This window comes from Lonchura striata, chromosome 37, assembly GCF_046129695.1.
Source record: "Lonchura striata isolate bLonStr1 chromosome 37, bLonStr1.mat, whole genome shotgun sequence".
Taxonomy (NCBI): Eukaryota; Metazoa; Chordata; class Aves; order Passeriformes; family Estrildidae; genus Lonchura; species Lonchura striata.
Genome location: NC_134639.1, coordinates 344,107 through 359,132, shown reverse-complemented (window position 1 = coordinate 359,132; position 15,026 = coordinate 344,107). Strand labels below are relative to the sequence as shown.

At 59.5% G+C, this 15,026-nt stretch overlaps 2 protein-coding genes and 1 long non-coding RNA gene across 3 annotated transcripts in view; all 3 read right to left on the bottom strand.

Moving 5' to 3' along the window:
- The window catches only part of LOC144248009 (uncharacterized), a 208,879-nt gene extending 204,620 nt beyond the window's left edge, over nucleotides 1-4,259 (bottom strand). The window contains exon 1 of the long non-coding RNA XR_013341419.1: nucleotides 4,244-4,259. This is a non-coding gene — a long non-coding RNA (uncharacterized LOC144248009). The remainder of the gene's footprint in view (nucleotides 1-4,243) is intronic.
- A 2,888-nt stretch (nucleotides 4,260-7,147) lies between these two features.
- Nucleotides 7,148-9,679, bottom strand: LOC144247982 (uncharacterized). The gene is given in 4 exon segments (XM_077789788.1): nucleotides 7,148-8,757; nucleotides 8,760-8,874; nucleotides 8,959-9,095; nucleotides 9,157-9,679. Coding segments are annotated over 4 exon segments (2,385 nt in total).
- Nucleotides 9,680-11,602: 1,923 nt separating this feature from the next.
- On the bottom strand, nucleotides 11,603-14,903 carry LOC144247981 (B-cell antigen receptor complex-associated protein alpha chain-like). Its single transcript, XM_077789787.1, has 7 exons — nucleotides 14,899-14,903; nucleotides 14,291-14,490; nucleotides 13,413-13,475; nucleotides 12,778-13,143; nucleotides 12,394-12,512; nucleotides 11,885-11,953; nucleotides 11,603-11,769 (listed from the first exon to the last, which is right to left on the bottom strand). Exons 1-7 carry the CDS (start codon nucleotides 14,901-14,903, stop codon nucleotides 11,659-11,661), a joined length of 933 nt encoding a protein of 310 aa, XP_077645913.1. The 3' UTR covers nucleotides 11,603-11,658.
- Nucleotides 14,904-15,026: the final 123 nt, after the last annotated feature.

Genomic DNA, 15,026 nt, shown 5'->3' with positions numbered 1-15,026 from the left:
AAAATGTAAGCAGAGGATCCAGACTGACTGGGAAAACAACAGAGGTAGAATGCAACATTCCAGGAACACAAGGTAGCTTTTTAGTCACAAAAAAATGAAAAAAAAAAAAAAACCCACCCAAAAAAACTAAAAAAAAAAAACCCAAAAACCCCCAAAGGCACATTTGCCAGGCAATACAATGTTAGGGGCAGCACAAAAATCACAGCTGTACTTCACTCTGCCTTTCAAAGCTGCTGTCCAGCACAGGTTGCCCACAGAAGCTGTGGCTGCCCCCGGATCCCTGGAAGTGTCCAAGGCCAGGCTGGACAGGGCTTGGAGCACCCTGGCATGGTGGAAGGTGTCCCTGCCCATGGCAGGGGTGGAACGGGACGAGCTTTAAATAAAGGTGCCTTCCCATCCAAACCCTTCTGGGATTCCACGATTCTGTGAGCAGCCCCAGGCAGAAGGACTAGATTTCCATTGTGGTTCGGAAATGCTGCTGCAAGAGCACAAACAGATTTCAAATACTGTTCAAGTGGCACAACCACATCAAAAATTACGTCTGGGGGTAAAGTGGCAACTCTGCAATTCCAACCTCTGATACCAAGGACACATGGAGGGCTGAATCCGGGGGGAGTTCGGGGTCCGAGTCGGGGTCGTCTTCATGAGCCACCAGCCTGGGGACCCAAAAATTGAAAGGAACCCCAAATCATGGGGGGGACCCAAAATTGGGGGGGTCCTGGGGGGCTCTGGAAGGTCTTTGGGGCATCCCAGGAGGAATTTTGGGGTGTCAGGGGGTTTTTGGGGAGTCATGAAGGGAATTTAGGGGGTCTCAGTGGAGTTTTGGGGCTCCCAGGAGGAATTTCAGGGACCCTGATGGGAATTTTGGGGGTCCCAGGGGGGCTTGTGGTGTCCTGAGGTAAATTTTGGGGGTCTCGGGTTTTTTGGAAGGAATTTTGGGGGTCCCAAGTAGAATTTTGTGGGTCCTCTGGAGGGGTTTGGGGTTCTGAAGGGAATTTTGGGGGTCTCAGGGAGTTTTTGGGGGGTGCCAGGAGGAATTTTGGGGTCCTGAAGGGAAATTTGGGGGTCCCAGGGGGGGTTTTGGGGTCCGAAAGGAAATTTTGGGAGTCCCGGGGGGGTTTTGATGTCATGAAGGGAATTTTGGGCTTCCCAGGGGGTTTTTGGGAGGAATTTTGGGGGTCCTAAGTAGAATTTTGTGGGTCCTAGGGGGGGTTGGGGTCCTGAAGGGAATTTTGGGGGTCTCAGGGGGTTTTGGGGGGTCCCAGGAGGAATTTCGGGGACCCTGATAGGAATTTTGGGGCTCCTGGGGGGGGTTTTGGGGTCCCGAAGAGAATTTTGGGCGTGCCAGGGGGGTTTTGGAGTCCTGAGGAGAATTTTGAGGATCTCAGGTGGTTTTTGGGGGGAATTTTGGGGGTCCCGAGTAGAATTTTGGGGGTCCTTGGGGGTGTGGGGTTCTGAAGGGAATTTTGGGGGTCCCAGGGGGGTTTTTGGGGTCCTGAAGGGAATTTTGGGCGTTCCAGGGGGAGTTTTGGAGTCCTGGGGAGAATTTTGAGCGTCTCAGGGGGTTTTTGGGAGGAATTTTGGGGGTCCCGAGTAGAATTTTGGCGGTCCCAGGGGAGGTTTTGGGGTCCTGAAGGGAATTTTGGGGGTCCCATGGAAGGTTTTGAGGTCCTGGAGAGGTTTTTGGGGGGTTCTCAGGGAGTTTTTGGGGTCCCAGGAGCAATTTCAGGGGTCCTAAAGAGAAATTTGGAGGTCCCAGTGTGGAGTTGCGTTATTTGTATGTTTTATTATCCCTGTATTATGTATTGGTTTATTCCTTTGTACCCCCGTGTGCAACTTGGTTTATCCCCAGTTTTCCCGCCTTGTCCTCCCTTCCCGCCTTCCCAGTATCTATCCATCACCCTGAAAGAGACATTTTACCCCCCCCGGGTGCCTTGTCTATCACTCAGTGCCCCTTCCCATCCATCCAGAAGCTTCTACTCAGGGCACCGGGTGATTGGGCGAGGACCTGGGGCTCCCCCCATATCCTTCCCCCATTGGACCCCACCATATCCCCCCATCCCGGAGCCACCCCCTATCCCTATCCCCATTGGTCGTCGGTTACCCCTCCCTTACAGTTTATAAGCCAGTGCAAGCACCTTGTGCTTGTTCCTGTTGGCTGGCACCGTTCTAGGATATTTGGCCCCGTTGGGCTACAATAAACTCGGACTTAGCCCCCAGCAGGATCCGCTCTTCATTTACCACCGCGAGGCTTGCTAGCGCTGCCCAGAACCCACAAAAGCACTCTCCAAACCCCAGCTGGGAGCGGCGGAGGGTGCCTCCATCACCCGCCCTCGCCCCACAAGAGCTAGCCGGGGCTGAGAGAAAAGGGATTTGGGGCGGGAGCGCGGCAGCTGGCGCCCAACGTGCGGCCCCGTTTTCGCGGCGTTGGACCCCTCGTTTGAGGATTGTAGGGTCGTGCGGACCCGAAGATCCCAGGACGTGTTTTGGGGTCCTGAAGGGAATTTTGGGGCTCCTGGAGAGGTTTTGGAGTCCTAGGGAGAATTTTGGGGGTCTCAGGGGCTTTTTGGGAGGAATTTTGGGGGTCTCGAGTAGAATTTTGGGGATCCTGAGGGAGGTTTGGGGGTCCTGAAAGGAATTTTGGGGATCTCAGGGGGTTTTTGGGGGTCCTAGGTGGAATTTCAGGTGTCCTGGGGCCTATTTTGAGGGTCCCAGTGGGGTTTTGGGGGTCCCAGGGTGATTTCGGGGTCCCGAGGCTGATTTTGGGGGATCCTGCTGGGTTTTTCTGGGGGTCCCGGGAGTATTTTTGGGGGATCCCGCTGGGTTTTTTTGGGGGTCCCGAGAGTGTTTTTGGGGTCCCCCTCTCACCAGTCCATGGCCGGTTCCACTCCCTGGTTCCCGGTCAGCGCCAGGGCCTTCGCCCTGCGGGACCGGAGGGCTCCCGCTTATTTTTGGGGGGGTTTTTGGCCTTTTCCCCATTTTTTGCCTTTCCCGCATTTTTGGGCTCCTAAACCGTTTCTTTGTGCGATTTTCCCACATTTTCAGATCTTTTTCCCACTTTTCGGCTTTCGCCGACTTTGGTCACTTCCCCCCCATTTCCGATCCCATTTTCGCCCTTTCATCCCCAATTTTTGGGCTCTTTTCCCATTTTTAGTCACTTTCCCCCCATTTCCGCGTTCTCCCATCCCGATTCCAGGTTCCTTTTCCCGCTTTTTGTCCTTTTTTTCCCGTTTTTTCACTTTTTTCCCACATTTTTTTGGGCACTCTCCTGGCGCAGTTCCCGCGTCCGGTCCCTCGTGGCAGCTGCGCACGCGCAGGAGCCACCACAGAGACGGTCCATAGAGATGAATGGGAGGTCCTCCAGGAGCATAGAGACGAGCCGGAAGTTCCATGAAACCATAGAGACGAACAGGAAGTCCTCCAGAAACCATAGAGATGAACCGGAAGTTCCATAAGATCATAGAGACGAACAGGAAGTCCTCCAAAAACCATAGAGATGGGCTGGAAGTTCTATAAAACCATAGAGATGAACCGGAAGTCCTCCAGAAACCATAGAGACTAACCGGAAATTCCATAAAACCATAGAGATGAGCCGGAAGTCCTCCAGAAACCATAGAGACGAGCCGAAAGTTCCATTTTTGTGGAGAAATGATGGGAAACAAGCCCATTCTATAATGTCAACAAGTTTCAGTTTATTCCAAGCACGCATGTACAGTTATACCCGTTATAATGAAGCTCATACATATTGCAAAACTGAGGGTCCTCATTGGTGTCTCTAGAACAGGTCAACCCCGCCTTTGGGGCTTTCTATGCTTTGTTTTCCCTCACACTTATCTCTTTGCTGACTGTTCTGCTGCTGGGAACCAGCTCACCCAAGGACGTAAGGCGCCACCGCTGAGCTGCCTGCAGCCCAAAACCCACCCAAAAATACCCCAAAATTGTCCTAAAAACACCCCCAAAAAACCCACCCAAAAATACCCAAACCCTCCTAAAAATACCCAGAAAACTCACCATAAAATCCCCAAAACCAGCCCAAAACCCTCCCAAAAATACCCCAAAAAATCCACCCAAAAATACCCTAAAACCCACCAAAAAATACCCCAAAGCCATCTCAAGAATACCCAAAAACCCTGCCCAAAACCACCCTGAAACCCCAAATTAACCCTAAAATATCCCTGAGCTCCCCAAACCCCAAAATTTCTTCCCCAAACCTCAAAATTCACCCCTGACCCCCAAAATTCACTTCTGGGTCTTGTCCTCAGGGGCCAGCGGCTGCCGGGGCCCCCCCAGGCCCGAGGGCAGCGCTCTGAAACCCGGCGGGAGTTCAGGGTCCGAGTCGAGGTCATCCTTATGAGCCACCAGCCAGGGGACCCAAAAACCTGGGGAAACCCCGAATTGGGGGGGGACCCAAAATGGGGGGGGGGGGTCATGGGGAGTTCTGGAAGGTCTTTGGGGCATCCCAGGAGGAATTTTGGGGTGTCCGGGGGTTTTTGGGGAGTCGTGAAGGGAATTTTGGGCGTCTCCGGGAGTTTTTGGGGGGACCCAGGAGAAATTTCAGGGGTCCTAAAAGGAAATTTGGAGGTCCCAGGGGGGGTTTTGGGGTCCCGAAGGGAATTTTGGACCTCCCAGGGGGCGGTTTGGAGTCTTGGGGAGAATTTTGGGGGTCTCAGAGGGCTTTTGGGAGGAATTTTGGGGGTCCCGAGTAGAATTTTGGGCTTCCCGGGGGGCTTTTGGGGTCCTGAAGGGAATTTTGGGGGTCTCAGGGGGTCTTTGGGGGTCCCAGGGGAGGGTTTGAGATTCCAAAGAGAATCTTGGGGGTCCCAGGGGGATTTTTGGGGCTCCTAAAGGGAATTTTTGGCTTCCCGGTCAGCGCCAGCGTTGCGGTACGGACAGCTGCTGGCGCGGGACAGAAATCCGCAACGCGTGGTGGCATGGACAGTGGCCGGCGAGGGACAACAAGCCTCCCTCGCCGCTGCCATCCTTCTCCGGCGCCGCCGCTCAGCCGCCTTCAGCCCTCCCCTCTACTCACAGACTCGCTGCTCGCTCCCGCCCCTCGCCCATCCCGGTGGTTTTGGGGTCGCGCTGGCTGCGGGGCTGCAGTACCGCCCTGTGTCCACAAGGCGGCAGCACTTGTCCAGCGAGTCCGCGACAAGATGGCGGCCCGTGGGGACCTTGACGGAGAGAGGTGTTTTTTGCCGATGCCTGTCGGCTCCCGCCAAAAACCCGCACGCTCGCGGCGCTGCTGACCCCACAGCCCGTGTGCACGGCATCGGAACCGCCGCGGAAAATCCCGTCGGGGGGCGCCGGCGGTGCGGGAGATTCAGGCGGTGTAAAAAACAGACACGGGTCCTCGAATTTCAACGTCCTCGCCACTCCCAAGATGGCGGCCGCGGGCGGCGGGCTGCAGTGCCGCTCTCTGCCCACACGGCGGCAGCACTGCGCCGTCAGCAGCGAATGCCCCAAAGATCCGCGCGGGAAAGAACGGAACAAAAAACCTGCCTCGGACCCGATAGGAACCGAAAGAAAAAACCTTTCCTCTTAGACTGCATTTCAATAGAGTTTATTTTTACATTTTCACATTTATATTCACATTCGGATTTGTAATGTGTATTGATGTATAATTGTATTTTTATAATTTCTTACATTTATTCCTATTATATTTTATTCCATTTTATATTTTTATATGTATGTTAATATATTGCTTACATATTTCTATAGTTATATTTGTATTTCTAAAAGGTCAGTTATTGAGTTAAAAGGGAAAATAATCCCTGCGTCCTTTCTTAATCGGACAGTTTAGTCTTGAAAAGACCTTGCAACAAGAGTTAATTAGCTGTTTTGTGCCTTGCTAAGGGAAAAGCTGCCGAACTCGGGGCTGTGAGACGGTGTCACTGGTGGGAAATAATAAACACCCGAGTCCCAACACGGAATGCGACTCCCAGCCAGAGCCCTGGCAGCTTTCATGCTGGAGAAATGTGGAGAAATCCTGGAGAAATGTGGAAAATCCTCCAAAATCCTGGAGAAATGTGGAGAAATCCTGCAAAGCCGGCAGGTTCAGGAGGCAGAGTGGCCCAAGGGACAGGGACAGGGCTCCTCCTGTCCGTGTGCAGCAGGAGAAACCTCCACGTCCAGTGGGATGGACTGGGACAAACTGGGATGAACTAGGACCAGCTCCCTCCCCTTCTCCCTGCCTCTCCTGGTTTAGGGTAATTTTGGGAGAAAAACCTCCAAAGGGGCTTCCTCTGGAAAAACAAATTCAAGCGGCCCCTCCCGTCAAGCTGGTTTGGGAGAAAGATTTCCCTGGAGAAAAGTGGGGAAAAGCTGGTTGTTTCGCAGGTAAAGCATTCACCGGCACCCAAAAACCCTAAAAATATCAAACCAAACAATCTCTTGCCGCTCCAAAAGCGACGACAAGCCCAGAAACGTCCCCCAGTGTGCTGCAGCCCGGCTCGGCCTCTCATCAGTCCCTCAGGTGGGCCAGGTGTGAGGAGGGGATTTTAAGGGTTCTCTTTTGTCAGGGGTCTGGTTTTGTTATCGGTACATTTAATTAGTGACCCCAATTTATCTGCTATCCATAAATTTGATTAGTGACTGACTGGAGCCGGCTTTGCCCACAATGGTGTTTGTGTGGGAAGGGGCTTGAGGGGGTTTTGGCAGGAAGGATTGTTGGGGTGTATCGGGGGGGATTTGGGGGAGCTGAGGCTTCTTGGGAGGGATTTGGGGACCCCAAGCCAGAGGCACCGGGAGACGCAAGGGCGGTTTGGGGGGGATCTGGGGGTCTCCAGCGTGTTTTGGGGGTGTCTCCGTGGAATTTGGGGTCACCGGGGCCTCGGGGGGAGCAGAAATCACAGCAGGACCGCAGGGCGTGACTGAGCAGAGTTTATTGGGGGGTGGTCGCCCCGTCACAGCCCCCTGTGACTGAGCAGGGTTTATTGGGGGGTGGTCGCCCAGTCACAGCCCCCTGTGACTGAGCAGGGTTTATTGGGGGGTGGTCGCCCCGTCACGGCCCCCTGTGACTGAGCAGGGTTTATTGGGGGGTGGTCGCCCAGTCACAGCCCCCTGTGACTGAGCAGGGTTTATTGGGGGGTGGTCGCCCCGTCACGGCCCCCTGTGACTGAGCAGGATTTATTGGGGGGTGGTCGCCCTGTCACGGCCCCCCCTCATCCCGACCCCCCCCCCAGCAGAGGCACCCGCAGCCCGGCGGGGCGGGGGGCGAGGGGGGTCGCCCCCCGACCCCTCCCCAGCCGGGGCGGCGGCGCTTCGGGGGCTGCGGGCAGCAGCGGGGCGGGTCGCGACAGCGACAGCGACAGCGCGGGTCGCGATGGAGAGCGGCGGGGCGGGGAGGGTCGCGATGGAGCGTGTCGCGATGGAGCGGGTCGCGATGGAGCGGGTCGCGATGGAGCGGGTCCCGATGGAGCGTGTCGCGATGGAGCGGGTCGCGATGGAGCGGGTCGCGATGGAGCGGGTCCCGATGGAGCGGGTCGCGATGGAGCGGGTCGCGATGGAGCGGGTCCCGATGGAGCGGGTCGCGATGGAGCGGGTCGCGATGGAGCGGGTCGCGATGGAGCGGGTCCCGATGGAGCGGGTCCCGATGGAGCGGGTCGCGATGGAGCGGGTCCCGATGGAGCGGGTCCCGATGGAGCGGGTCGCGATGGAGCGTGTCGCGATGGAGCGTGTCGCGATGGAGCGGGTCGCGACGGGCAGGGTCGCGATGGAGCGGGTCGCGATGGAGCGGGTCACGATGGAGCGGGTCGCGACGGGCAGGGTCCCGATGGAGCGTGTCGCGACGGGCAGGGTCCCGATGGAGCGGGTCGCGATGGAGCGTGTCGCGATGGAGCGGGTCGCGATGGAGCGGGTCGCGATGGAGCGGGTCGCGACGGGCCGGGTCGCGGTGACAGAGCAGGTCGCGGCGGAGCGGGCGGCGCTGGGCTGTGTCGCGACAGAGCCGGCGGCAGCAGCATCGCGGCGGCTCCGCATCCTGGGGGGCTCCGGGGGGCTCCGGGCTCCAGGGCCGGGGGTCCCAGGGGGGCTCCGGGCTCCAGAGCTGGGGGGTCCGGGGGGACCCGGCTGGGTCTAGGGGGGGCCAGGTGGGATCTGGGGAATCCCAGAGGGGTCCCGGGACACCCGCGGGGTCCTGGCGGGGTCTCGAGGGGTCCCAGGGGGGTCTCGGGGGCTCCGGGTCCCAGAGCTGGGGGGTCCGGGGGGGCCTGGGCAGCTCCGGGCTCCAGGGGCTGGGGTCCCACGGGGGTCTGGGGGGGTTCGGGGAGTCCCACGGGAATCTCGGGGCGTCCCACGGGGATCTGGGGCGGTTCGGGGGGTCCCACGGGGGTCGGGGGGGGACGGGGGGTGCTTTGCGGGGCTCGCGGCTCCAGAGCTGGGGGGCCCGGGAGGGTCTGGGAGGGGCTCGGGGTGGGTCCGGGGAACCCCAGGGCAGTCTTGGGGGCTCCCAGGGGGTGCGGGAGGGACCCGGGGGGTCCCAGGGGGTCTCGGTTCTCCAGATTTTGGGGGCCCGAGGGGGTCTGGGGGCGCGGGGGGCTCTCCCGGGTGGAGGGTCCGGGCTGAAGGCTGGGGGGGCCGTGGGGGTCCAGCCTGCATCCCCCCCCATCTTCTCCTCCTCCTCTCCATGGGGCAGCTGTGGGGACCCCCAAAAGGGGGAGGGTGGCGGCGGGAGCCCCCCGGGGCCCCCCCAGGTCTGGGGGAGCCCCCCGGGGGTCTCATCCTCGGCTGAGCTCCAAGAGAAAGGGTTCTGGGGAGAGAGGGGGGCATCAGCAAAACGCCCCCGAAAGCAGTGGGGGCTCCCCCGGACCCCCCAAACCACACACTCACCTTCCACTCTCCGAGGGCTCCGAAAATGGGGCTGGGGGCGCGGGGGAGCTGCAGGGAGAGGCGGGGAGCAGTTTTAGGGGTAAATCTGGAGCAATTTGTGAGCGTTTGGGGGGCGCTTTTTGGAGCACTCACTGTATCGACAACACCGAGTGGGCTGGGGGTCCCAGCAGGGGGGTCCCCCGCATCCCACCCCCCCAAAATGAGCGCTGGGCCTGGGGGTCCTGGCCTCGCCTCTCCCTGCGGTGCGCCCTGACCTGCTGGAGACAACGCTTTATTTGGGGAGGGAAATACAAAGGTAAGAAAAACCCCTTTGTGGTAAAGACCCGGTACCTGGGAGCTGGGCGGGGGTCCGGTGGGCCAGGAAGACCCCCAGGTCCAGGGGTCCCCGTCGGTGCCTCCTGAGCGCGGCCACGAGCCCGCGGCGCCGCTCGCTCACCAGCTCCCGCCCCACGAACGCCCCGAAGCCCACCAGCAGCGAGCCCAGGCCGGCCGCCAGCTCCTTCAGCGGCTCGCCCGGGACCCCCGCGGGCTCCCCCTCCTCAATTTGGGGGGCTGGCGGGGGGCTGCCCCCGCTGGGGCTCAGCAGGCGCCGCACGTCCAGCGACTTGACCATGTGGTTAAACATGCCGCGGTGGGACAGGCGGTTCTGGGTGATCACCACGGGCTTTGGGGGGCGCAGGGGGCTCCCCAGGGCGAGACCCCTGCCCGGGCGGGGCAGCAGCCAGGGGGGGGCCCGCTGGGAACCCCCCACGGGCAGCCTGGGGCCAAACTTGGCGGCGTTGCGCTCCCGCTTGGTCCGCAGGCGCTTGGATTTGAGGGGGATTTTGGCCGGGGCGGCGAGCGGGCGGCTCATGGCGGCGGCTGGGGAAAAGATGGGAAAAAGGAGGTGTTTGAGGAGTTTTCACCCTTCAGGTGCCACCCACCACCTCCAAGGATCCCCGTTCCCTCCATGGAGCCCCTTGGCACTCACAGGACACCAGTTCACCCCACAACCCAGGACCTCACAATTATTCCCCAGATTCCCCCCATTTCCACCTCAAAACCCCTCATTTCCCCCTCAGATACCGCCCAAAATCCCCAGTACCCCCTGAAGTGCTCTCAGACCACATTCCAGCCCCCATTTTCCCCTCAGGGTCTCCCATTACCCTTAGGACCCAGAGTTCCCCTCAAAACCCCTCATTTCCACCTCAAAACCCCTCATTTCCCCCTCAGATACCGCCCAAAATCCCCAATACCCCCTGAAGTGCTCTCAGACCACATTCCAGCCCCCATTTTCCCCTCAGGGTCTCCCATTACCCTTAGGACCCAGAGTTCCCCTCAAAACCCCTCATTTCCACCTCAAAACCCCTCATTTCCCCCTCAGATACCGCCCAAAATCCCCAATACCCCCTGAAAGGTCCTCAGACCCCATTCCAGCCCCCATTTTCCCCTCAGGGTCTCCCGTTACCCGTAGGACCCAGAGTTCCCCTCAAAACCCCTCAGCTCCCCCTCAGACAACCCCAATACCCCCGAAGAGCTCTCAGGCCCCACTCCAACCCCCATTCCCCCTCAGATCTGCCCCCAGAGCCCCTCCATTCCTCTCCAGGACCCGTATTTCCCTTCAGCATTCCCAAATTTCCCCATTTTTCCCCCAATTCCCCCACCCCACCTGCCCCCCCCCACGCCTCACGGTGGGCGGGGCCAGCGCCGGCGGCCGTTAGGAGCTTGAATTTTCCCGCGCTTCGCTGCGATTGGTCCGCGGCCCCAGGGCTCGGCCGCTGATTGGCTGAGGGCGCAGAGGCGGGAAAGGCGCTGCGAGGGAGGGGTCTCCGTGAGAACGGGGGGGGGGGCAAGTCTGAGGGGAGTTGGGAAAAATGAGGGAAAAAAGGGAAAAAAATTAAAAATCGGGGGCAAAAGGGGAGAAATGGGGCGCAGTGAGGGAAATTTGGGGTAACTGAGAGGGAAAATGGGAGGAGAACAGAGAGAATGGGAAATAATGGAAATTGGGGAAAAATGGGAGAATGGGGGGGGTATGAAAAACGCCAATCACGTGCCTTTTTAAATTTTAAAAGTTTAATAATAATAAAATGGTTATAGAAATAGTAACACAATTAGAGTAATAAAGTTTAGAATTAGAATTAGAACAGAGAGAATGGGAAATAATGGAAATTGGGGAAAAATGGGAGAATGGGGAGGTATGAAAAACGCCAATCACGTGCCTTTTTAAATTTTAAAAGTTTAATAATAATAAAATGGTTATAGAAATAGTAACACAATTAGAGTAATAAAGTTTAGAATTAGGGCAACTACAAGACAATAAAAAGCAAAGAATTATGGATGTCCGGATGATCAAAGTCACGAAAAGCACACCATGTGAACAAAGGAATTACCCTTAAACTAATACACTTGTTGTATATTCATATATCTTTCATGGTTATGCATACATTCTATTTAAAACAAGAAACTTGGAGAAGGGAGCAAATGGGATAGAATGGGGGATTTGGGAATAATAGGAAAAATTGGGAGAAATGGGCGAAAAACCGGATAAAATGTGGGAAACTTTGGATAATGGGGTAAAACAGGGGGAAACATGATAATGGGGTAAAATGGGGAATTTTGAGGAAATTAGGGACAATGGGAGGAAACCAGTGGTCTCACCCTCATTATTTATTCAAAACTTATTAAAGATTAATTAATTGTTTATTAGCGATTCATCAGCTCCAGTTTTATTTTGGGGAGGGGCTTGGCATCAGCGCCGCCTTGAGATACCAAAGCAAAGCCTTCGTGGGGTCGGGGGGCACGCAGGGGTTTGGGGAGGGGTCTTTGGGACCCCCCCTCATTTTTGGGGGGCTTTTAAGGCTTCTCCAGGAGCCCGTCGGCAGGGGGGGTACCCACGTCCTGGTAGGTGGGCTGAACCCCCCGGGAAATGTCCTCGTACATGGAGCACTCATCCAGGTTCAGCCCCTGGGGAGGGAAATTGGGGTCAGGGGTTTGGTTTGGGGTGAAGGACCCCCCCCAAACACACCCCAGACCCTTTTTTGGGGGGTTCAGGGTGTCACTGCCCACCCCCCCAGGTCACCTCATAAAGGTTTTCCTCCTCCAGGGAGATTTTCTTGGGCTGGAGGAGCCGCTCATTGGCCCAGCGCTTCTGGGAGGGGGAAAAAAGGGGTACAGGGGGGTTTGAGGGGGGGATTTGGGGGAAAAAATGGGGATTTGGGGTGATGGGGGCAAAAAAAGGGGTACAGGGGGTTTGAGGGGGGATTTGGGGGAAAAAGGGGTACAGAGGGGTTTGAGGGGGGGATTTGGGGTGATGGGGGCAAAAAAGGGGTACAGGGGGGATTGGGGAGGAATTGAATGGGAAACTGGGGGTCTTAGGGGGGGAATTAAGGGTGGCAGGGGGTATTTAGGGGCATCTGGAAGGGGATTTTGGGGAACCAGGAGGAATTGGGGTTGTCAGGACTGAAACATCAGGGACAGCAGGATCGGGACCAGGGATACCAGGACTGGGATTGGGGACACCAGGGCCGGGATTGGGGACACCAGAACCCCGAATTAGGGGCGGGGGTCCCCCCGGAGCCCCCTCCTCACCCTGAAGAGCAGCAGCAGCCCCGGCCCCGCAGCACACAGCAGCAGCAGCACTCCCTGCGCCGTCATGATCCTGTTCTTGGTGGCGTCTGCCAGGTCCAGGAACGGCACGGGCACGGGCTCTGCCGGAGCAGCCCGGCTCAGCCGCCCCGAAAACCTCCCCAAAACCCCCTCCGGGAGACCCCGCCCCAAAATCCCCAAGGGACCTCCGCCCCAAAACCCACCCCAAAATCCCCAGGGACCTCCGCCCCAAAACCCACCCCAAAATCCCCAGGGACCTCCGCCCCAAAACCTCCCCAAAATCCCCCCAAAATCCCCAGGAACTCTCGCCCCAAGAGCCCCCCGGGAGACCCCCACCCCAAACCCCCCCGGGAGCCCCCCACTCACCGAGGACCCTGACGAAGGTGCCGCAGGACTGCGCGGATGCATTCCTGAAGCTCACCCGGCAGAAGTAGAGCCCGCTGTGGTTGTGCTCCAGGTGCGCGAAGCTCAGCCTGGAGACCCCCGAGTCCCCCTGGCCCACCCAGCGCTCCCCGCCCTGGGCCGGCAGCTCCTGGGGCCAGGGGCACCCAAAGGTGCGGCCGCCGGGACACACCTGCAGCCAGGTGACGCGGGCGTCCGGCGGCTCGAAGCGGCACTCCAGGCTCAGGGACTCCCCGAGCTCGGCGGTCACGGAGGTGGGCACGGGCTGGACGTGGACCCCTCCCCCGGAGCCGCAGGAGAAGCCCCCGGGCCGGGTGGGCACCGTCAGCGCGGGGGTCTCCGGGAGTGAGGTGGGAGAGGCGAGGAAGGAGAGGTTGTGGCACTTGGAACCTGGGGGGACAAATTGGGGGGGTCACGGAGGGGCGCTGACCCCGTTTTGGGGGATCCCTGCACCCCCCCGTGGGTGGGGGTCTCCGGGCGTGGGGTGGGAGAGGCGAGGAAGGAGAGGTTGTGGCACTTGGAACCTGGGGGGACAAATTGGTGGGGGGGGTCGCTGAGGGGCGCTGACCCCGTTTGGGGAGGTCAGTGTGGACCCCCGTGGGTGGGGGTCTCCGGGCGTGGGGCGGGAGAAGCGGGGAAGGAGCTGTTGTGGCACTTGGAACCTGGGGGGGACAAATGGGGGATCACGGAGGGGCGCTGACCCCGTTTTGGGGGATCCCTGCACCCCCCGTGGGTGGGGGTCTTACACGGGGACCCTGCAGGTGGCACCGGGGGGAACCCCAGCCCTGCTGCCCCCCAATTCCTGCTCTGCCCCCCCAGTTCCAGCTCTTCCCCCCCAATTTCAGCTCTGTCCTCTCAATTTCATCTCTGTCCTCTCAATTTCAGCTCTGCCCCCCCAGTTCCAGCTCTGCCCCCCCAATTTCAGCTCTGTCCTCTCAATTTCAGCTCTGCCCCCCCAGTTCCAGCTCTGCCCCCCCAAATTTCAGTTCTGCCCCCCCAAATTTCAGTTCTGCCCCCCCAGTTTCAGCCCTGGCTGGGGACGGAAGCTGGGGGGGGGGTCCCAGGGGTGACACCAGCCCAGGTGGCTGGGGGGAAGCACCCGGAGGTTGTTTTTGGTTTTGGGGTCCCCCTGAGACCCCCTAAGGGGTTCAGGAGGGACCCATGGCCGTGGGTAACAGGGGACCCGCCCTTAAGGGGGGTGGGCACAGGTGGGACCCCCCAAAATCCCCAGACCCAAACCCTGAGACCCCGGAAGTCCTGAAACACCCCAAAAACCAGAGATGAGATCCTCAAGACCCCCAAGACCCCGGAAATGAGACCCTGGAACTCCTGAAACCCCCAGACCCAAACCCTGGGACCCCCAAGAGCCTCAGCCCCAAACCCCGACACCCCAGAACCCCTCAAACCCCCCCCCAGATCCAAACTCAAACCCCGAGATCCCCGAAGCCCCCAGCCCCCCCATCCCCCCCAGCGATACCTGGGAGGAGGAGGAGGAGGCTGAGGGTGAGGAGGGGGCTCGGGACCCCCCGTTTTGGGGGAGCCCCCCGGATTTGGGGAGCAGCCGCCATCAGCTGCGTGCGCCCAGGCCCGGCAGGAGATTCGCCCCAGTGCCCCGGGGGGAGGGAAGTGGGGGCGGCCCGCCCCAAAGTCCCCAGGGACCCCCGCCCCAAAATCCCCCTCCAAAATCCCCAGGGAACCCGCCCCAAAATCCCCAGGGACCCCCGCCCCAAAATCCCCCGGGACCCCAGAGGAGGGGACGGGGTGCGCGGGGGGCTTGGGGAATGGAGGATCTCGTGTTGGGCTCTCGGGATTTGGGTCTGGGGGCTCAGGAGTCCAGGGGTCTCAGCACCGGGATGTCACAGTCCGGCTCTGGGGGGTCTCAGGGGTGCCAAGATTTGGGTCAGGGGGCTCAGAGGATCCCCGAGTCACGGGCGTTCCTGGCACTGGAGTGGGGGTCTCGTTGGGGTGGCTCTGTGGGTCACACCCCGCGAGGGTTCCGTGGGTCCCACCCCATGGGGTTCTGTGGGTCCCACCCGTGGGTCCCACCCCATGGGGTTCCACCCGTGGGGGTTCCGTGGGTCCCACCCCATGGGTCCCACCCCATGGGGTTCTGTGGGTCCCATCCCGTGGGTCCCACACCCCGGGGGGGATCCGTGGGTCCCACCCGTGGGTCCCACGCCACTTCCTGCAGGAAGCTCCTGCGACGCCCGGGA